At 43.4% G+C, this 18,102-nt stretch overlaps 1 protein-coding gene across 2 annotated transcripts; it reads right to left on the bottom strand.

Moving 5' to 3' along the window:
* Positions 1-498: 498 nt before the first annotated feature.
* Positions 499-15,870, bottom strand: LOC147214341 (receptor tyrosine-protein kinase erbB-3-like). 2 transcript variants are annotated; one of them, XM_086141881.1, is made up of 28 exons: positions 15,597-15,870; positions 12,947-13,101; positions 12,658-12,844; positions 11,311-11,436; positions 11,152-11,214; positions 10,834-10,952; positions 9,312-9,453; positions 9,092-9,205; positions 8,895-9,012; positions 8,733-8,806; positions 7,560-7,650; positions 6,872-7,074; positions 6,492-6,624; positions 6,305-6,398; positions 5,942-6,099; positions 5,671-5,727; positions 4,726-4,867; positions 4,510-4,629; positions 4,328-4,426; positions 3,853-4,038; positions 3,607-3,762; positions 3,353-3,428; positions 2,789-2,935; positions 2,613-2,710; positions 2,345-2,521; positions 2,196-2,267; positions 1,768-2,056; positions 499-1,689 (listed from the first exon to the last, which is right to left on the bottom strand). In XM_086141881.1, the coding sequence occupies exons 1-28, from the start codon at positions 15,673-15,675 to the stop codon at positions 872-874; spliced, it is 4,293 nt and encodes a 1,430-aa protein (XP_085998007.1). In that variant the 5' UTR covers positions 15,676-15,870; the 3' UTR covers positions 499-871. The 2 variants fall into 2 exon arrangements, with proteins under 2 accessions (XP_085998007.1, XP_085998008.1); XM_086141882.1 differs by having other exon boundaries at positions 6,872-7,002.
* Positions 15,871-18,102: the final 2,232 nt, after the last annotated feature.

Raw genomic sequence — 18,102 nt, 5'->3', positions numbered from 1 at the left:
TCTGTGTGTCCCTGGTGCACAATGGCAGGAGTTTGACATGCAAGATTTGAGTCCTTGTCAGTCTTAATTTAAGCATCTTTGTTTTGCATATCTGATGTTTCAAAGGACACAGCTTTGCGGCAGTCAGATCAAGTACTGCAAAGTTATATTTCTTTAAGGAGGTGCTAGAAGTTTCTACATTGACTGTGATCAGTAACTCTTTAACACAGAGAAAACTGTATGACTGATGGGGAATTTTGGCCAAGTATAACCTTTCCATTTGGAGACTAATGATACATTTCTAATTTATTAATTTTACATTAATCATGTTTATGGAAAATACGCATGGCTAGAACAAGTCACCCTGACTGGTGGGCAAAAGTTGAAGTAGACTACAGGAAGCATGCAGAAACTGAACTGGATGCTAAAAAAAGCATTCTCTAATTTTGAATGTGTTCAGATAGTCCATTCTCTCTTTCTTCTGTCAAGAAAAGCAAATGAAAAATAATTTGCAGCCCACAGATATCTGTTTATTTTCAGTAATCAGACAGACAGCGATACTCACAGAATATTCAAAAAAGGAATAAACATTTTAAAAATACTCGTATCTGTTGATTTATCAAGGAATTGCTATTTACTTAAGAAACATACAAAAATTGCAGCTGTACTAAAATTGTATATCAATTCCTGATAACACATTTGTTATAAGAACATTAAAAAGTTAGACGGCATAAGGCTATTGTTGCTCACCAATCACTTTGAAACAAAGAGTGCGCCTGCTCTGTATAATACTCTGTATAATGTCCTGTGTAATGTATCCTTTACATGAAAGAAAAAAACCCACTGGAAAACAAATCTAATTACAGACATTACAGCGTCTTCATCTACTTTATTAGGTTCGAACAGCATCTGGTTTGAGGAAGAGTCTGCTGTGCCAGTAGTCTGGGTTGTCAAAGGAGGTGCTGTTGCCAGAATCCCCCTTTCCGGCGCACACCTTGATGTATCCCCCGATCTCGGCACACCTGCCGGTGCCCAGCTCCTCGGGAAGAGCCCTCCCCTTCACTGGGAGGTTCTGGTACTCTGCCTGTGCCCACCCATCAGGCGCCCCTCCAAATCTGGCCATTTCTTCATACTCCTCTACCATCGGTCCCCCAGCTACGGGAACATCTGGCCCGGGCAAACTGCTCGGACTCTCCTGAGGTTGTTTAATTGAGTCCCGGCGCTTTTTCTCGTCCTCCGCCCGTCGGCTCTTCTCGTCCTTGTCGGCGTCCTCTGTTTCTGCCGCGCTCTCTGTCTGCGATGGATCTTCTCCCTCTGCAGAGTCGGAACGTCTAATGTCCATGTATTCATACCTGCCTGTCCCTTCGTCTGACCCGATCACGTCCTCCTCAGCGAGCGAACGTCTCCCCGTAGAGCCTCTTCGCTCTGTCGCATTTCCCCCACAGTCCTCATTTACCTGCTTGCCATCCTCAGAGGAGGTCGGTGCCTGGGTGTCCGGGACGTGTCCCGCATCCTCTGATGGTGACACGAGCGCGGGAGAAGGTGAAGGCGGGGTTTTCGGCTTGACCGAAGGGACGTCTCCCTGTGACGATTCGTCTCTGCTTGAGCCGGGAGGTGCGGCAGGGTTTTTGCTCATGACTTCGTACTCAAGGGAAGGCGTTTTCGTCATCGGTCGGAGGTTTCTTCGGCCAGAGTGGGAAACTTTACAAACTAAGACCACCAGAGAAGACGTCTCAGTCAATTAATATTGTGATAAAGTGTGACCTCGTCTAAGTTGTGATTATTTACCCCTCTCCGGAGTGCTAGGTGAGCCTGGAAGGACGTAGCCATAGTGGTCCACCTCCTCGTCCTCCCCCGTCATCCACACCCTGTACGATGACGGACTCGACGCAGTCGAGAGCTTCCTGTGCCGTTTGGCGGATACACGAGCACTTCCCCGTTCTGAGCCGAACCGCGACCTGCGAAGACTCCCGGTTCGCAAACCTTCACGCGGCTCAGTCTCTCTGCCGCTCGCTCTGACCTCCGACCTCTCGGGCAGCGTTCGCACCGAGCTCAGACGAGACCTCTGAAACCACAGCTGCGGTGGAAAGGCGAGAAATGAATCCCGTGAGAGGTGACATTTGATCAACCCAATCGGGATGTAAACGCACGACTGGACAAAATGTGCAGATAACACTCGATAATACTCGATAATGCTTTATATGCGTGAGTCTTACTTGGCGGATGCTGTCCAGGGGGTTCGGGGTCATCGGCAGGTATCCCACGGGTCCAGAGTGAGTGTTGCCACTCTACATTTCATGAGAAAGATTTAAAAGTTATTTCGACTCTTGTCGAGTGATCGTCGAAATGTTCCTTATTGAATTACCCGGTAGGACTCAATCCGTGACTGGGACAGACTCCAAGAAGGAGAACGTTGAAGAGAATGCGCGGCAAGACCATCGTCCAAGCCTTCCTCCTCCTCCTCCTCCAAATCTACGTTCAGGAGCCCTCGCTCCGATCCCCTCCGAAGTGTCTCCTCTGAGTTTGCCTCCTCTCCATCCCACTATACAATGACACGTGGGTGCGGCTGTTTAAGCCCTCTGTTGACAGACGTTGTTTTTACCCTTAGAACAAATATTGACCGGCGACTCTACCTTGATGACGAGGTATCTAGGCGGGTCTCTTGCCATGCGAGTGAAGTCGCTGGCCAACTCTTTGAACGTGGGGCGTATGTTTTCATCAATCATCCAGCCTGAACGGTGGAAGTGGAACAATTCTCATCAGGCCGGCATCATTGGACGGTTCCGGTCGAGTTTTTTACGGCACTCACATTTCACAATGACCATGTAAACATCTATGGTGCAGATCTGGGGTTGCGACAGACGCTCGCCCTTCTCCAGCAGACCCGGCACCTCCTGAGGCTGCACAGATCCATAGGGCTCCGCTCCGAACGACATCATCTCCCACACCGTCACCCCTGGAGAAGAAGATAGGTGACTCGGTAGTTTTAGTAACCCTGGGCAGCTGCTGTCCATATTTAATCATGCATGCACTATTTAATATCCATTTCAACTGTATTTTTGTGAGGCATAACTTATCACCTGTACATTTCTATTTGTAAATGACATCCATAGTTCCTGTCTAGTCTAATACATTTAAAGCACATCCATCTGTATAATATGCCCATTGTACCCTAGCTGTACATCACTTGTAAATGATTTACATAATTTTCCATGTACATGCTGTTATTTTATTCATTATATCTGCACCTGCTGCTTTTTTGGACTCCTAGTTAGATGCTAAACTGCATTTCGTTGCCCTGTACTTGTACATGCGTCACGACAATTTAAAATGTATCAAAAACTGGTAGATTTAAAGGTATGTTGTGTCTCACCATAACTCCAGACGTCACTTTGGTGACTGTATCTCCGGAATAATATGCTTTCAAGCGCCATCCATTTTATCGGCGTCTGGATCAGAGGGTATGTAGAGCAAAACGTTTTTTCAAGAACACACACCGCTTAGGTCAGTTTTGAAGTTTTTCAGAAAACACAAAAAATGAGCCATGTGTTGGATAAGGAAAAAAGAAAATTGTCTGACTTAGCCGATTATCTTAAGACGGTGACAGTATGCTAAAGGTGTAACAACCTTGGTGCCGGTGTAGACATATTTCTTGTCATCAGGATAAAGAAGGTCCGCCACACCGTAATCAGAGATCTGGACCTGGTAGTCGTTCTTCAGGAGGATATTGCGCGCGGCCAGGTTCCTGTGCACCATACAGTGTTCCTCCAGGTAGTACATACCCTGAGACAAAAAACAACGCAACCATTCTTACAGCCTGTTTATCAACTAAGACCTTTTTTTAATGAAGTGTGTCACTCAAGCTGCACTTACCTTGGCGATCTGGACACACCAGTTGAGCAGGCGCTGAGGATCCAGGTTAGCCTTATTATGTCTGATGTGGTCCAACAAGGAGCCCTGAGAACTGAGCTGGGTCACCAGCTGGAGGCTGACACCCGGACAGATGCCCAGGAGCCTGACGATGTAGGGATGGTCCAGGCTGCCCATGGACAGCATGTGCTACACCAGAGAGTAAGATGGTGACAATTAAACAATTATCTTTACTACACGCTATATTTAACCCTTCGTGGGTCATGTTAATGTCTATTCATTGTGACGTGACTCCAACTCTCACGTCGCTGATCTCTGAGAAGGTCTGTCGACCTGAGCTGTCCCGGATTTCACACACTGTTATTTTAATTCATTATATCTGCATATGCTGCTTTTTTGCACTTCTGGTTAGATGTTAAACTGCATTTTGTTGTACATGCGTCATGACAATCACGTGACGTGTGACTCCGACTCTCACATCAGTGATCTCTGTGAAGGTCTGTCGACCCGAGCTGTCCTGGATGGTCTTGATGGCCACCGGGAGCTTCACCGTCTCTCCCTCGGGGGTCCAAAAGCCCTGAAATATACATTCAATTTACAGCTGCTTAAAGAAATGTCAAATCTAAACAAGCAAATCTGCTACTAAATAATAGTTAGTACCCTGTGCACGGTGCCAAACACCCCTGAGCCAAATAATTTGATCTTTTTTAGCTCTGACGGCTTCAAGATGCGGGCGTGAACCTTGGTACCCTTCTCTCCCGGACCCAGTGGCTCAAAGCTCTGCCAAAAAAACGAAACAAAAAAAAAACGATTTCCAGATGCTCGTCTCCTCGGTAAACACAACTCGACGTATTCATGAATGGCGAAGTGACGCACCTCTCCGCTCTCCAGGTACCTTCTCATGGCCCGTTTGCGGCGGATGGCCAGGCCGCGGTGGTACAGCACGCCCAGGAAAAATAACACCAGGCAAAAGATCAAGCCGGCCGGCACACCCAAAGCTATGCCTGTGATCTGACCACTGCGGGGTGAAGAGAGAGCAAGATGACAGGGTTGGAAAAGAAGGCCAGAAGGCCAGAGGCTGGGCAAATTAAAGTTAGATATGACGTCATGTTTGCTTCCTGTGGCAAAAAAGCAAAACCCGGTCTAATCAAACTTTGCGTTCTTTAACAGTCGATGCCAAGTCATTGGCGACGAGGAGAGAGAAGCTATGTTTCTCCATTCAGTTCTAACCATGTGCGCAAATACAATGAATCTGGGATTAATTAATCTGGGATTAAAAACAACTCAATATTAAGTGGCAACATTAAAATCAGTCATTTAAGTGTAACAGGCCACACAAATATAGCTGCTGTAAAACTGTATAAAATATTTGAAGAGGCAAAAAAGTAACACATAACTAGGTAATCACCTGAACAAAATTTAAAGTTTTTTTTTGTTGTTGTTTTTTAAACACGTATGGAAATACAATGAATCTGGGATAAATTAATCTGGGATTAAAAACAACTCAATATTAAGTGGCACCATTAAAATCAGCCATGTTAGTGTAACAGGCTACACAAATATAGCTGCTGTAAAACTGTATAAAATATTTGAAGAGGCAAAAATGTGACACATAACTAGGCAATCACCTGAACAAAATCTGAATTATTTTGAGTTTTTTTTTTTTTTTGCTTCAGCATCTTTCTGAAATGTTGAAGGAAGTGAAATGTGTCAGAGGAATCTGACATTTCCAAATGTGACAGGAAACAGCACTATTCTCCAAGAAAGGCACTCAAATGGTTGTGTAGGATTTTATATTTACCAGCAGAGGGAGACACTCACCTGCTATCACTCATTGCTAATGGCTCTAAACAATGATTCAATCCTGGACCAGAGCATCTGAAACAACAAGATCATCAACCATATAATCATGAAAAGATTATCAAGACTGATTTATATTTTGGATGTATTTGGTTGTTTTTTAAATCTAATAATAATAATTATGAAAAAAAAATTAAGCATTTTTTTTCCATTTTACTCTTTTTGCACATATAACTGTATTTTGGATTGATGGACCAGAATGTGATGGCAAACATCAAAACAGAAAACCCACCCTTGCGTGCAGTTGAGGTGACACGGTTCACAGTGACCCTCTTTGTTGGGATATTTAAAGATCAGCGCCCCCTGTCTGTCTTTTCTACCGTTGGGGCAGGAGGACACGCAGTTTGGGCCGTCACGGAAGCCGGCGCACTCAACGCACTGGTGTGCACCCTGGGAATGGAGGAAGATGCAGAAACGATGCAGACAGCGAGAGATGATGCGTGAGTTATTTGAATTCGTAGTTCTGCGCCACTGTCACTACTCTGACACATGGTGGGATATCAGCACCAGCCTGGTCTGCAGCTCTTGCATTATTTACACAAAATAGCAAATAATTACCAAAACACTAATAATAGGAATGAAAAGATGCGCTTACCGATCCATTACAGCTGGGCTTTCCGTGCTGGGGCTTACACTCCGGGTGACAGGCGACGCACTCTCTGTCGGGCCTCGCAAACTCCTTTGGGGATCTGGAAAAAAACAAAACAACAAAAAACACAGAGTGAGTGAATAAGTTCAACACGCAACCAGGGTTAGCAGAATTTGAGCTCACGTGTGCAGACCCAGAGTAAAAATTGCAGCTGGCCACGCATGTGCCGTCGCGGCTGTGGTTCCGACAGGATAGACACTGGTCGGGTCCGGGGCCCCAGCAGCCGGAGTCTGAGCACAGGAGGTCACACACATTGCCTTCTGCAACTGCAATAATATAAGGAAATAATTAGCCGTTAGCAGCGCAATCAATAGTATATCGGTTTATTCAATTCGGATAAAGATGCAGATTAATCGTAATATTTTTTTACATCACTATAGAGATTCATGACGGCTGCTGATTGTTTAATATTGTCCCGTGCTCCCTTAACTAAGTTCATTTGAAAGAATAACAAATCACAACCAATCAACCTCCAGGCTAAGTATTTCCTGACAGCCCTCTAGTTTGCCTCACCACATTCTGCCAGCAGCTTGTTGCCGATGATGTTGTTGACTCGAACTCCGTGGCGTCTGAACAGCTGCGTCCAGTTTACGGTGTGGTGGTAACAGAGGTTGGCATTCTGACTGATGTACACGCTGCCATCACTGATCTCCCGGAGAGAACGCAGACCCAGTGAGGTAAGGGTGGGTATGTGCATCACCATCAGAGAAAAACGTCTTCGGTCGATGGGTCGGAGGAGCGGGGAGGACACCGACAAATGGAAAGCAGATAAAACCGCAGTATTTAGCCTTTCCGGAGAAGGATTTGAACTCCAGAACCTGCCACAGTTCATAAAACTGATACGTATTTTCAAAACTCCGCTTTTAGCTGCAAGCCAGATGGCAGTTGCGGGTGATTACAGGCGAGTCCTGAGAAAGTGAGGACCAAAATGTCCTCTTGAAACCAACGGCGTTTTATTTTTTGGGGCCTTCTGTACAACCCGCAGGTGAGAGGGTCATGCACACCTTCAAGAGAGCCTTCCAGCATCTGTCAGCGCAATGCACATTTATCCGATGCAGACAACCTATTTTCCATCGTCCAGTAAACTCTACTTTTACGATTAATCTGAAGGTGTGTAAATCAACTTTTGCACATTCAGGCATGCACAGTTACACACGCTGTGTGTGCGTGTGTGTGTGTGTGTGTGTTTGAAAAGACTCACTTGTCGAGGGACCTCCCTTGGATGGTCGTGAGACTCGAAAAAACGGACAAATCTTTCAGCTCTTTAGGCCACGACTGGATGTTTAGAATATCTGGTAATTGAAAACAGTGACAATATCAAACCAGGATTTAAAGACCACGGAGCTTCCATCCATTTCTTATGAAGCTTTTTATTTCGAACACCATTATCAATATTACATAGCATTATCATTATGAATATGAATACTATTGAATTATGCATTTCAATTGGATTTTTGTCTTTCGCAGTTTATTTTTTTGTTTGAATTTCCAAGAAATGAATCGTTGATGGCTGGTGGGCCACATTTCTTTATCAATTTTTATGCCCGGGCCAACTAGGTATCATGGAAATTGAACAAATTGAAAACTGAAATCTAAATATTTACATTTTTTGGCATTTTATTTCAACTTCAAAATCGTTAATGATCATATAAATGTACCGACATTAGTTTGTATTTAATAATCCATACAAAATTAAATAGAAGGAATAAGTAAGGAGTTTCTAAACTCAGTATTGATTGAAAATATTTATTAAAATATTCAAAGAAAATAGTTTGGCGGGATGGATAAAAAAACAAAACGGGCTGGATGTGGCCAGTGGGCCGTAAAATGCCCGAGTCTGCTTCAGGTGATTGGCCAGAAAACAAAGGGAGGGTTTTATAAAAAAAATATATATTTTATAATATTCTATACTGATGAGGTGGGTTTCTGTCTGAAGAGGCAAACTGTGAGCCGTATCTACACCAGTGGCAATGTCATGTTAAAAATGTGAGCTTGAGGAGTCCACCAGACTAGGTGAGAAGGTTGGTGGAGATCCATGATAAGGGAAATATCAGTTTTAAGAATAAGAATAAGAATAAGAATAAGAATTAAGAATAAGAATAAGAATAAGAATAAGAATAAGAATAAGAATAAGAATAAGAATAAGAATAAGAATAAGAATAAGAATAAGAATAAGAATAAGAATAAGAATAAGAATAAGAATAAGAATAAGAATAAGAATAAGAATAAGAATAAGAATAAGAATAACTTTATTTATCCCGAAGGAAATTGTTGTGCCAGAGTTTCAAGTAAAACATAACAATAATGAATAATATTATAATCGCAATAGTTTTGCTTTCACTGTCTCGCCATCGCTCGATTTTTAGATACCAACCTGTTATTTCTCGGACAGTCTGAAACACCTCTAGCTTTTTGGCATCCAGTGGCGGGATCTTCTTGAAGTCGTCTCTGTAAAAAAAAAAAAACGCCAACATGAGCGTGCTGACTGCCCCATCCACTGTGGTGTTACAATGCACAGGGAGGAACCGGGAGCTACCCGAGGATCCCCGTGACCAGGAAGTGAAGGCTGCCCTTGATTGTGGTGCAGTTGATGAAGCTGTCGATGTTGCTGGAGTCCACCGTCTGCCTGTGCTCCGCACCGGTGCCCTCGCAAACTGCATCCGTGACCAAATGGGCTTTTAGACGGTCAGCAAACTCGGTGCGGGGAAACAAAAAAGTATTTATCATTCAAACCTTTCGGGCAGAGTCCGTTGCAGGGTTCGCACTGCCTTTGGCCTTCTCTCTCCACCTCCATCTTGTCTTGAGGGCAGACCCTCACACATGAGCTGTCGTCCACCACGAAATGAGCTGTGCACAACATGGACACCAAAAACATAGAGGGTGCATTAACTCGGCTTGTGGAGATGGGCGAAGCGCACGTAGCGGTGAATAATCGTGCTCAAAAACAACTCACTGGGGCACTGAGAGACACAAATGGATCCGTACTGATATTTGGCGTCGGGGTTGGGCTCCATCTGGAATTTCTGTTTGTTGTAAGTCAGAGTATGGGGGCACTGAGGAACACACGCTCCGGAGTCATTGAAATGAAGACATGCCTGATGAAAAAACATATTTTCTGTCATTTCAGGGGCAATAATATTCCTTCAGTTTCTGCAGATTTATACTGTCTGTACCCACAAATGCCTCATATTGAATCAGAATCAGAATATTTTATTGAACACCCAGGGGGACTCCCATTTGACTCCTGCTATGGAGTCAAATGGGAAAAAATATAAGCTCTCTCTGTAAAAATAAAGACTGAAATAGCAAATAATAAAGATAAAATCAAAAGAACAGTAAAGATCAAAAGAAATCAATAAAAAATAAAGTTAAAGGTATGTAATGATACATTAAAATATATGTAATGTACATTCATGTGTATTTACAAGTACATGTATTCCATTGCATTGTAATTTGGGGATAAGTCGTGGTTGTTGTACAGTAAAACATTTACTGCACAGAAGATAATGGAACTATTTCAGATAGAATACAGAATTTTACGGAGAATTATTGCAATAGTTCCATTGTTCCCTTGGCATTTTCTATCTTAAAAGGTTAGTGAACCTTCCCAATTATGATGTGAATTAATGCTTGAAATTAAACAGAGAGAATGTCGACCACACATGAGAAATCTCCTGATTGGCAATTTCCATACTATATTGAATTTACTATAACAACAACAGGCGTCGCAGTGGTTTGCTCTTTAGCATCACAGCAAGAAGGTCCTGGTTCTAGTTCTGATTCTAAAGGGAGACCCAGAATGGCCCAGATGTGCGAGTGATAGGGTGAGGGTTGTGTGTGTCTCTATGCGTGGCCCTGTGATTGACCGGCGACCGGTCCGGCGCAACCCTGCCTCCAGCAACACCCACGACGCCGAGTGCAGGATAAGTGTTGGATGACGGATGGATGGAATATAACAGCATCCACAAACTGCACTGAACTATGAACTCTTCATCTGCACTTCTTTTATTTATTGCTGTTACTTAAACACTGAAATCACTCTAAATCACCCTGCATTTTATTTTTTGGGGGGGGATTTCGTCAATAACCGTCTCGCCCTAGTCGTACTTGTCGTCTGTGATATCTATAACTTTTTCTAAAACTGCACCATGTGTCTTCTGTGTAATGCCATGTCAATCCTCCTAATGTGTGAAACATACAGCGGTATTCGCATAAATTTGACTTTAGTGATAAAAAATTGTTGGTGTAAAATGACATAAACATAGTAAGACGTCACTGTAATGACGCGTAACATGTTTTATAGGTAGTCTCTTGTATGTTTTACTTCTTGAATCTGAGTGAATATAATCATTTCGTTTTCAGGACAATTTAAAAAAAAAAAAAGGGGGGGGGGCCTTGAACGCATCGGTGATTCATATCAAGACTCGTGAAAAATTGGAAATCAGTTGGTAGTTCATCAAAAGCGTCCAACTCACAAAGCAGTCGACGTTGAGCGGACCGCTGCATCCCGCCGCGCACTGTGAGTGACAGCAGTCCCTGGGGCTGGTCCCAAAACAGCGGCTATTACACTGCGGCGCGCACACTGTCTTAGTCACTGAGACACAGAAGAGAAAAGGGTTGAACAGAGGTCATCGACACACATTTGTCTGAGTCGCGTCTTTGTGCGCGCAACTCTAGTCCCTGCGTATTTCTGTGTCAATGAAGAGAGACATTCAGCGCAAGCGAGGGGAGGAGGAAGGACAGAGAAGCAGAGACGAAAAAAAAAAAGAAAGACCGAACAATTGGACACTCACAGATCTGACACTGATTCTCATTTGGTCCCCAGCAATAATCTCTGCAGGATTTGTGACACGGCCCTGAGGTGGCAAGAAAGAGGGGCAGACATTCAAAAATTACTTTAAAGAGATCCGGAGTCACTATGGAGATCTGTAAAGTATTACGCCAATACTGACCTCTCTTTCCATTGTTATTAATTTCAATGGAAGCATTATTATCACCCATAATATCTTTCCAGGAGATCCAGGGACCATAGCTCAGGTACTTGTTGTTGATAATCTGGACTCCCCCCACCAGGATCTCTGTCAGTGGAAAAAAAGGGTGAGACATGAATCGCTAACTTAGAGCAGGCTGGACAGAGGTATCATGACGAGATGCGGCACACTGAAAAATATAGATCTAAAAAAATTAAAAAAAAGAGCATTTTTGCGGTTAATCAGAGGAGTTTGGCGATGCTTCTTGGCTTTTAAAAGACCCGGGAATTGAACCAATAGCCATCTGATTTCTCCGCTGCTCTGCCACCCACGCTCAACATATGAATCAAGTATAGTATAGTTTACTATAGTTTATATATTCAGCTTGTATATTACAGTACAATATATGACTATTAGTTTTCCATAAATACCTCCGTCATAATTTACAAGCACAGATAAGATAAGATAAGATAAGATAAGATAAGATAAGATAAGATAAGATAAGATAAGATAAGATAAGATAAGATAAGATAAGACTTTATTGATCCCACGGTGGGGCAATTCAACTGTCACCTCTGCACTTATGGATACTAAATGAACAAAGACTGTGCAATACATGCAATAGAATACAAAATATAAAAAGAAAAAAAGAAAAAATAGAATTAAAAAAGACAAGACAGAATAAAAGAAAATCTGTTGCGCAGGGTTATAAAATAGCAGGTGAATGGTGAACATGATGTGGGTAGTTAAAAAAGAAAAGAAGGAAAGGTAATAGGTAAGGTGTCCCGGAAAATGTCTAAATATAAATATAAATATAAATATTGCATAGATGAGAGAGGAGAATACAGAGGAAAGGGTTAAATAGAGAAGGTTGATTCGCTGTGGCGATCCCTGAAGGGAAAAACTGAAAGGAGAAGAAGAAGAAGAGTGGTGGTCGTGGTAGATGAGGTTGTGCAAAAAGATATTTTCATGATGCCTGTCTCTTTCAAGAAAGGTGTAACTCTTACCAGAATCAGCACTATTGTGCATATTTTCCCAGTCAACTCTAAGGAAATATTGAGGGTTTGAATATTTCTATTAATTGGAATTATCAACATAGTTTTAGTATAGTTTTGTGGGTTTTAATACGTGTGCGGAGGGAATCTGACAGAGGGACACGACCGCCAATATGCACGAAAACAGGACAGCATCGAAACAGTGACATTTCAACATCCAATTCTTTAAACCAATCATTTGGTACAATTTAGTTTCCACAAGACCCCCTCACTTTTTCAAATACATAACTACCACTGATACAATGACTCATCTCCTGTTGATCCCCCCTCCTACCTGTCAGGTTCACGAGCCCCAGCTGCCGCAGGCCGTTGTTGCCGTCCTTGGGATAATTGAAGAACACCGAGAGGGCGAAGCGTCTTTCGTAAAGGCCGCTGCCTCTTATGACCCGCAGCTGTCCGAGAGGAATCTCCTGAACGTGATTCATAGCGATGAGAACGTAACCGGTCACCTCACGGATCGTCTGGAGGGAAGAAGATGAAGAGGGACCATAGTAGAAGTACATGAACATGTATTTCTATCTTGTTTATATGCTTTAAATACCATGAAGATGGATTGTTTGTACCTTAAGGAAAGATAAATCCCAGTTGCTCTCAATTTGAGTGATCTCCAGGTTTCCCATGATGATTTCACACCTATCGTAGCGGTCCTTGATCAAGTTGTATTGATTTTCCTGAGAACCTGTTGAGCTCAGTCCGTTCTGTGTACCGGGACATACGCCTAACACACACACACGCAAACAGGAAGACAGAATTCCACAGGGTTAGCGGAAAAAAGTACATGATTTAATGATTGTTGCAAATCACTGAAAGCTTTGAAGCTCCTTTACTTACATTAAACAGGAATTATGACTCAATGCATCACTTTAATGTAGCTGAACCGGAGGTTTGTGCAATTTTTTTCTGTTTTTTGGCAGTTAATGTATATTGTTTATGCCATTATTTCTCAAACTTCGCCATGGAGTTTGAAAATGTCATCCTCGCCGGTGATTTGCACTCACTTTACCGTGTCTGGCGAGTAAACAGAAACAGTCCGACTCGCTCGACATCAAAGATGCTTTTTTTTTTCTGGCAGCCGTCACTGACGTGGCAATGTAAAGCGGATATACTCATTTAACTCATTCATTGTCTTCACCGCTTGGCTTGCGTGAAGGTTGTGGGGTGCTGGTGCCGATCCCAACTGACACCAGGACAGAGAGAGGTTCTGACCCGGGCCGATCGCTAATCGATCACAGGGCACGACCAGTCTCCTCTCTCAATGACATCCACTGGTAATTCATAGTTTTCAGCAAATGTGCTGCGTGTTTTTGGTAGGAAATTGGGCGGGGTAACGTGCAATTTCCAAACAGAAAGGCCTCCCTTAGGGTACAACAGTTAGCAAGAATTGGGAACAATGACAAAAATGGGACTGATGAAAAGCCTGGTGTTTTATGCTGGGCTTGCACCCAACGATTTTAACGGCTGCAGACTAAACAACTGAAAGTCAAAAGAAGTTTTAGGAAGTTATTGGCGTCGCAGTCCGCTCCCGTCATCTCAGAACTATAAGGTGGAAATCTGATCGGTCTTTTCCGAGTCTTGGCAATATCAAACGTGTTGGACAGCAGGGGCGGTATGGATGAACGGGAACGGCGAAGTACGTCCCAATCAACATGGACCGTCCAAAAAGATGTGTCAACTCATCACTGGAGAAGGACTGAAATAGCAGAGGCTCTGCAAATATCTGGTGAAAAGATTGCTCGGTGGGAAAAATTGCTGAAAGAATCCAGTCGTAGTCTTGTAAACCGTGACCCCATAAGATTCACAGTCTTTGTAAAATCTCAGTCTGGGACTTAAAAACTCCAAAAACTAGTCTTCACATGTGAGCAGGAGTGAAATGATAGTTTTCTACGAGTCTTTTCAAAGTCTTCTAATGTATGGGTAGCTTAAGTTAACGCTTTTCAGAATGATCCGCTACAAATAATCAAGTTGTTAAAACACGCACTCCTCCGCTGTGGCCCTTTAAGGATAACAAGCGGTGAGTGTTTGAGTGGGTTATGCGGTTCTCGTAGTGTTTATGGGTTCTGTGAGTTGCCGTTTTTTTTGGCTGCCGCTGTGTCGACTGGAGCAGAGTTTAATGTGAAGCAGAGTAAAACTGGCAGTCTGTAACCCCTGGTACATGGAGCGGTTCAGGGCCCCGGGCTGATGGAATAGTGGCCTTGGGTTGAAGGGAAAGGGCTTTTTTGTCACACAAAGTGCTTATTGTGACAAAGCTATAAATGTGGACAGTGTGTTTCACTGAGCGATGGGTGATGCAGTGACAGACAGTACTTCTGTGTGTGTGTGTGCGTGTGCATTTTTTGTGCGTCTGAGGGGTCTGTGCTGTTGGGATCATACTAAAAGACAATGAGCCATGTGTGACTAGGCCAGTCTGGCGGCGGGAAGGGAAATATCCTGAATGGGAGGGACATACACACCATTTCTTACTGTTCGCCGTTGCCAATTTATGTACACAGATTGGACACCTGCAAGAGTCAACACTTTTACTGTCCTCACAGTAAAGTTAAGGTGGTGCATGTGTTAATATTCTGAAGCCAAGTCAGTTTGTGTGAATGGAGAGTTGCAGCAGGACTTTCTTTTTCTTTTTCTTTTTTTTTATAATGTGGCATAATCCATGTCTTGATGCATTCCTTCGGGGGGATTCGCCCCGCTAGTAATCATACGCACAAATACCCCCACACAATTCAAACGAGCGGACGGAAATGCCACGGGTCAGTGAGTGACCGTCATTTTCAAACAAAGCGATAAAGATCATCGCAGATCTTAAATACCAACTCAGAAAGGCGCTGCTGTCCTCAGAGGTCCTCAGCAGACACACTATGGAGAATTAGACTCAATTCAAAGCATCGCTTGCGTAATTTCCATTGATCACAAATGCCACACAAAATGCTCATAAAGCAACGTGTAAAAAGCGGGTTGATGACATCCCGGGGGATTGTAAAAAAAAACAAAAAAACAACTCAAAGATTATACCGAACACATTTGGTGACGTAAAGCACAGAAATAACAAGGAAATAAGATATTAGTTTGTAAACAAGTCTATTCTATTCTATTCTATTCTATTCTATTCTATTCTATTCTATTCTATTCTATTCTAAGCTGTCTAAGATGTGATGTACAAGTGGAGGTCTATCAATCGATCAAAAATTGGTCTGATCGGAAGTGATGCAGATGCCCTACCTTCATGGGTTTGCAGTCGCGCTGTTTGTAAACTCCATAGTAATAACGCAGTAGTAAGCACATTCATGTTGGCCTCCATTCGATTTAGTTGGACATCAGCATGTCGTTGTCAAGAAAGGAAAGCACAGCTTTTATATACATATGCAAATGATTCTAATACATATATACATATATATATATTTATATATATATATGTATATATATACTGCACCCCAAAAGTTAACTAAAGTTTGGAAAAGTTGCTTTGCAAGATAAAACGAAGTAATCCTCTCTATTAAAGTGATGTCCGACAAAGTAAACACAACAGCAGATAGAAACGTGGAAATTCCGAGGTTTGACACGGAGAACAAGTGGCAGGTTATTTTGACTCCGGGACTTCCCTTCCAGAGAGTGGCCTCTGATTGGCTCAGAGCTCGACTTGTTAACCAATCAGATGTTGGACCGTCTTTTTTTTTTTTTTTTTTTTTTATTCCAAGAGCTGCTGAATCCCGTAAACCGAAGGAGTTCACCCTAGAGGAGATCTAAACAAAATCTCTATGTGCAAAACTGATCACAATTTCACCACCAGAACGCCATGTTTGAATTGTGTGCAGCTGGTATAACACCTAAATACAATGAAATAAAAGAAAAAAAAAAGTGTCTGTGTGTATGTGTGTGTATGTGTGTGTGTGTGTGTGTGTGTGTGTGTGTGTTTGTGCATGCTGATCACTGTGAGCAGCATGTGTGTGAGTCCCTTTTTTTTTTCTTTAATGTGTGGCCTGGTTTCATGTTGTCAGCTGCCACATGTGGAAGCGTTGCTGCTGCTGCGGCTCCCCAGTGGTGTGACTGGCTGCTCTGTTCCCCCCCCTGTAAACAGCAGTATTGTCCCCCTGCCGGCCCCGTCAACTGGTGGTCCATCACCCCCACCACCATCACCACCACCACCACCCCCGTACTTTGATGCAACCCGTCACAATGGACACATTGTCGGGCGATCAAGTCGATTCCGAGCCCCCTTAAAATGAGAACATGCTCAGATTGAGGAAATTGCCTAAGAGGATTTCTTGAGATGAAGCTGCTACTGGTGGATGAGCATTATGGGCTGTGTTTGTGTGTGTGTGTGTGAGGAGCCTTGTCTCATAGAGGGATTGTGTCATAGCAGATCATTATCTGTTCATTCTCACAGTAATTATTTCATTTTGCATTGTATGAATGCAAAGTAAAAGTGATTAAGCTAGGGTTAGAAAAAAAAAAATCAAAAATTCAAAGTCTCTTACTCCCCAGTAATAAGGCTCAGTGTGGGTGTGAGCTGAGAGCGGGTCTCCGTCCAGCAGGAGGAGACAGAGTCTAAGGATCAGTGCTTTCAGCTTGGTGGCACTTGTTGCACCCACATGGTGGCCTTTTAAATTGTATCTCCTTGACCGCTTCACCTTCACACACCCTTTTTGGGTCAAATAGGATGATTTATTCATTTATCATTTTGAATTCTTCTGGAAATGTTCAAAATCTCAATTTCAATACGGAGGAAGTATCGATTCACTGTCCCGGGGGTTTGTTGTCTCACATTGGCTAGCGCCTCTGGTGAAATGGCCCACCGGTCCCTGGCTTCTTCGGGGTTTTGGCGCTCTCAGTCCACCGCCCAGGCATCAGCCCCGGTGGCCCTGGCCTTCCCAAAAAAAAAAACCGGACGACTGCCGTGGCCTTTCGCAGTTGCCACTCCCCTTCAGACATTGATGAATTGATTGCAGGGCTGCTGCCAGTGTGTCTGTGCCCTCGGTGAAGGCGTCCCGGTTACGGGTGGGAATCCCAGCTATGGCATCCACCCTGGGGGCTACTATTGTAGCTGTGCGGCAGGGGGCCTGAGAGCTGGTGGCCCCGGGAGCAGCTCTGACCCACATACTGCTGTCACACCCCTGGAGACACAGCGGTACGCTCCCCTACACGGACCTCTGAAGACACTGAATGACTTTCTGGTGAGTGGTCTAAATGGAAACTGCCCGATTGTGCAAGGATCAGCACAGATCCATCCCACTCGCCTTGTAATCAATTACCTCATATTGCAGTAGCTGTTACCAAAGTGCAGACGGCGGCACTTTTTTACTTGTGGAAAAAAGGACAAAGAATGGCGTTATGTAATAACTGTACTTGAGAGGTTATAGAGACACGCGGGGTCATAACGATGCACGTGTTTATGTGACGGTTGCGCCCCAAGGCTCCCCTCCCGAAATAAACACGTGATATCATTACACGTTTTCATAGATAGATAGATAGATAGAAAGAGTGTTTATCTGTCTGTGTGTACACAAAAAGCTATATTAAATGTTTAAAAGGTTCACTTACGTTTTATTATAAATAGCCACAAAGTGCCGGAAAGCTTAAGACAGAGCCTTCAACAACAACAACAAAAATCCCATAAGGTTCTCTTCTCTACATTTGGACACGATTTGTGTGAATAAATAAAATACACATTTTGGAGGTGCACAGGGTCATATGTTTTGCACTTGGTGCATAAAAACAAATTGGTTCT

This window comes from Fistularia commersonii, chromosome 34, assembly GCF_037954325.1.
Source record: "Fistularia commersonii isolate RoL2024-O1a breed Wild chromosome 34, RoL_Fcom_v1.0, whole genome shotgun sequence".
In the NCBI taxonomy this organism is placed as follows: Eukaryota; Metazoa; Chordata; class Actinopteri; order Syngnathiformes; family Fistulariidae; genus Fistularia; species Fistularia commersonii.
The sequence above is the reverse complement of the archived record's forward strand: the minus strand, read 5'-3'. Positions and strand labels throughout refer to the sequence as shown.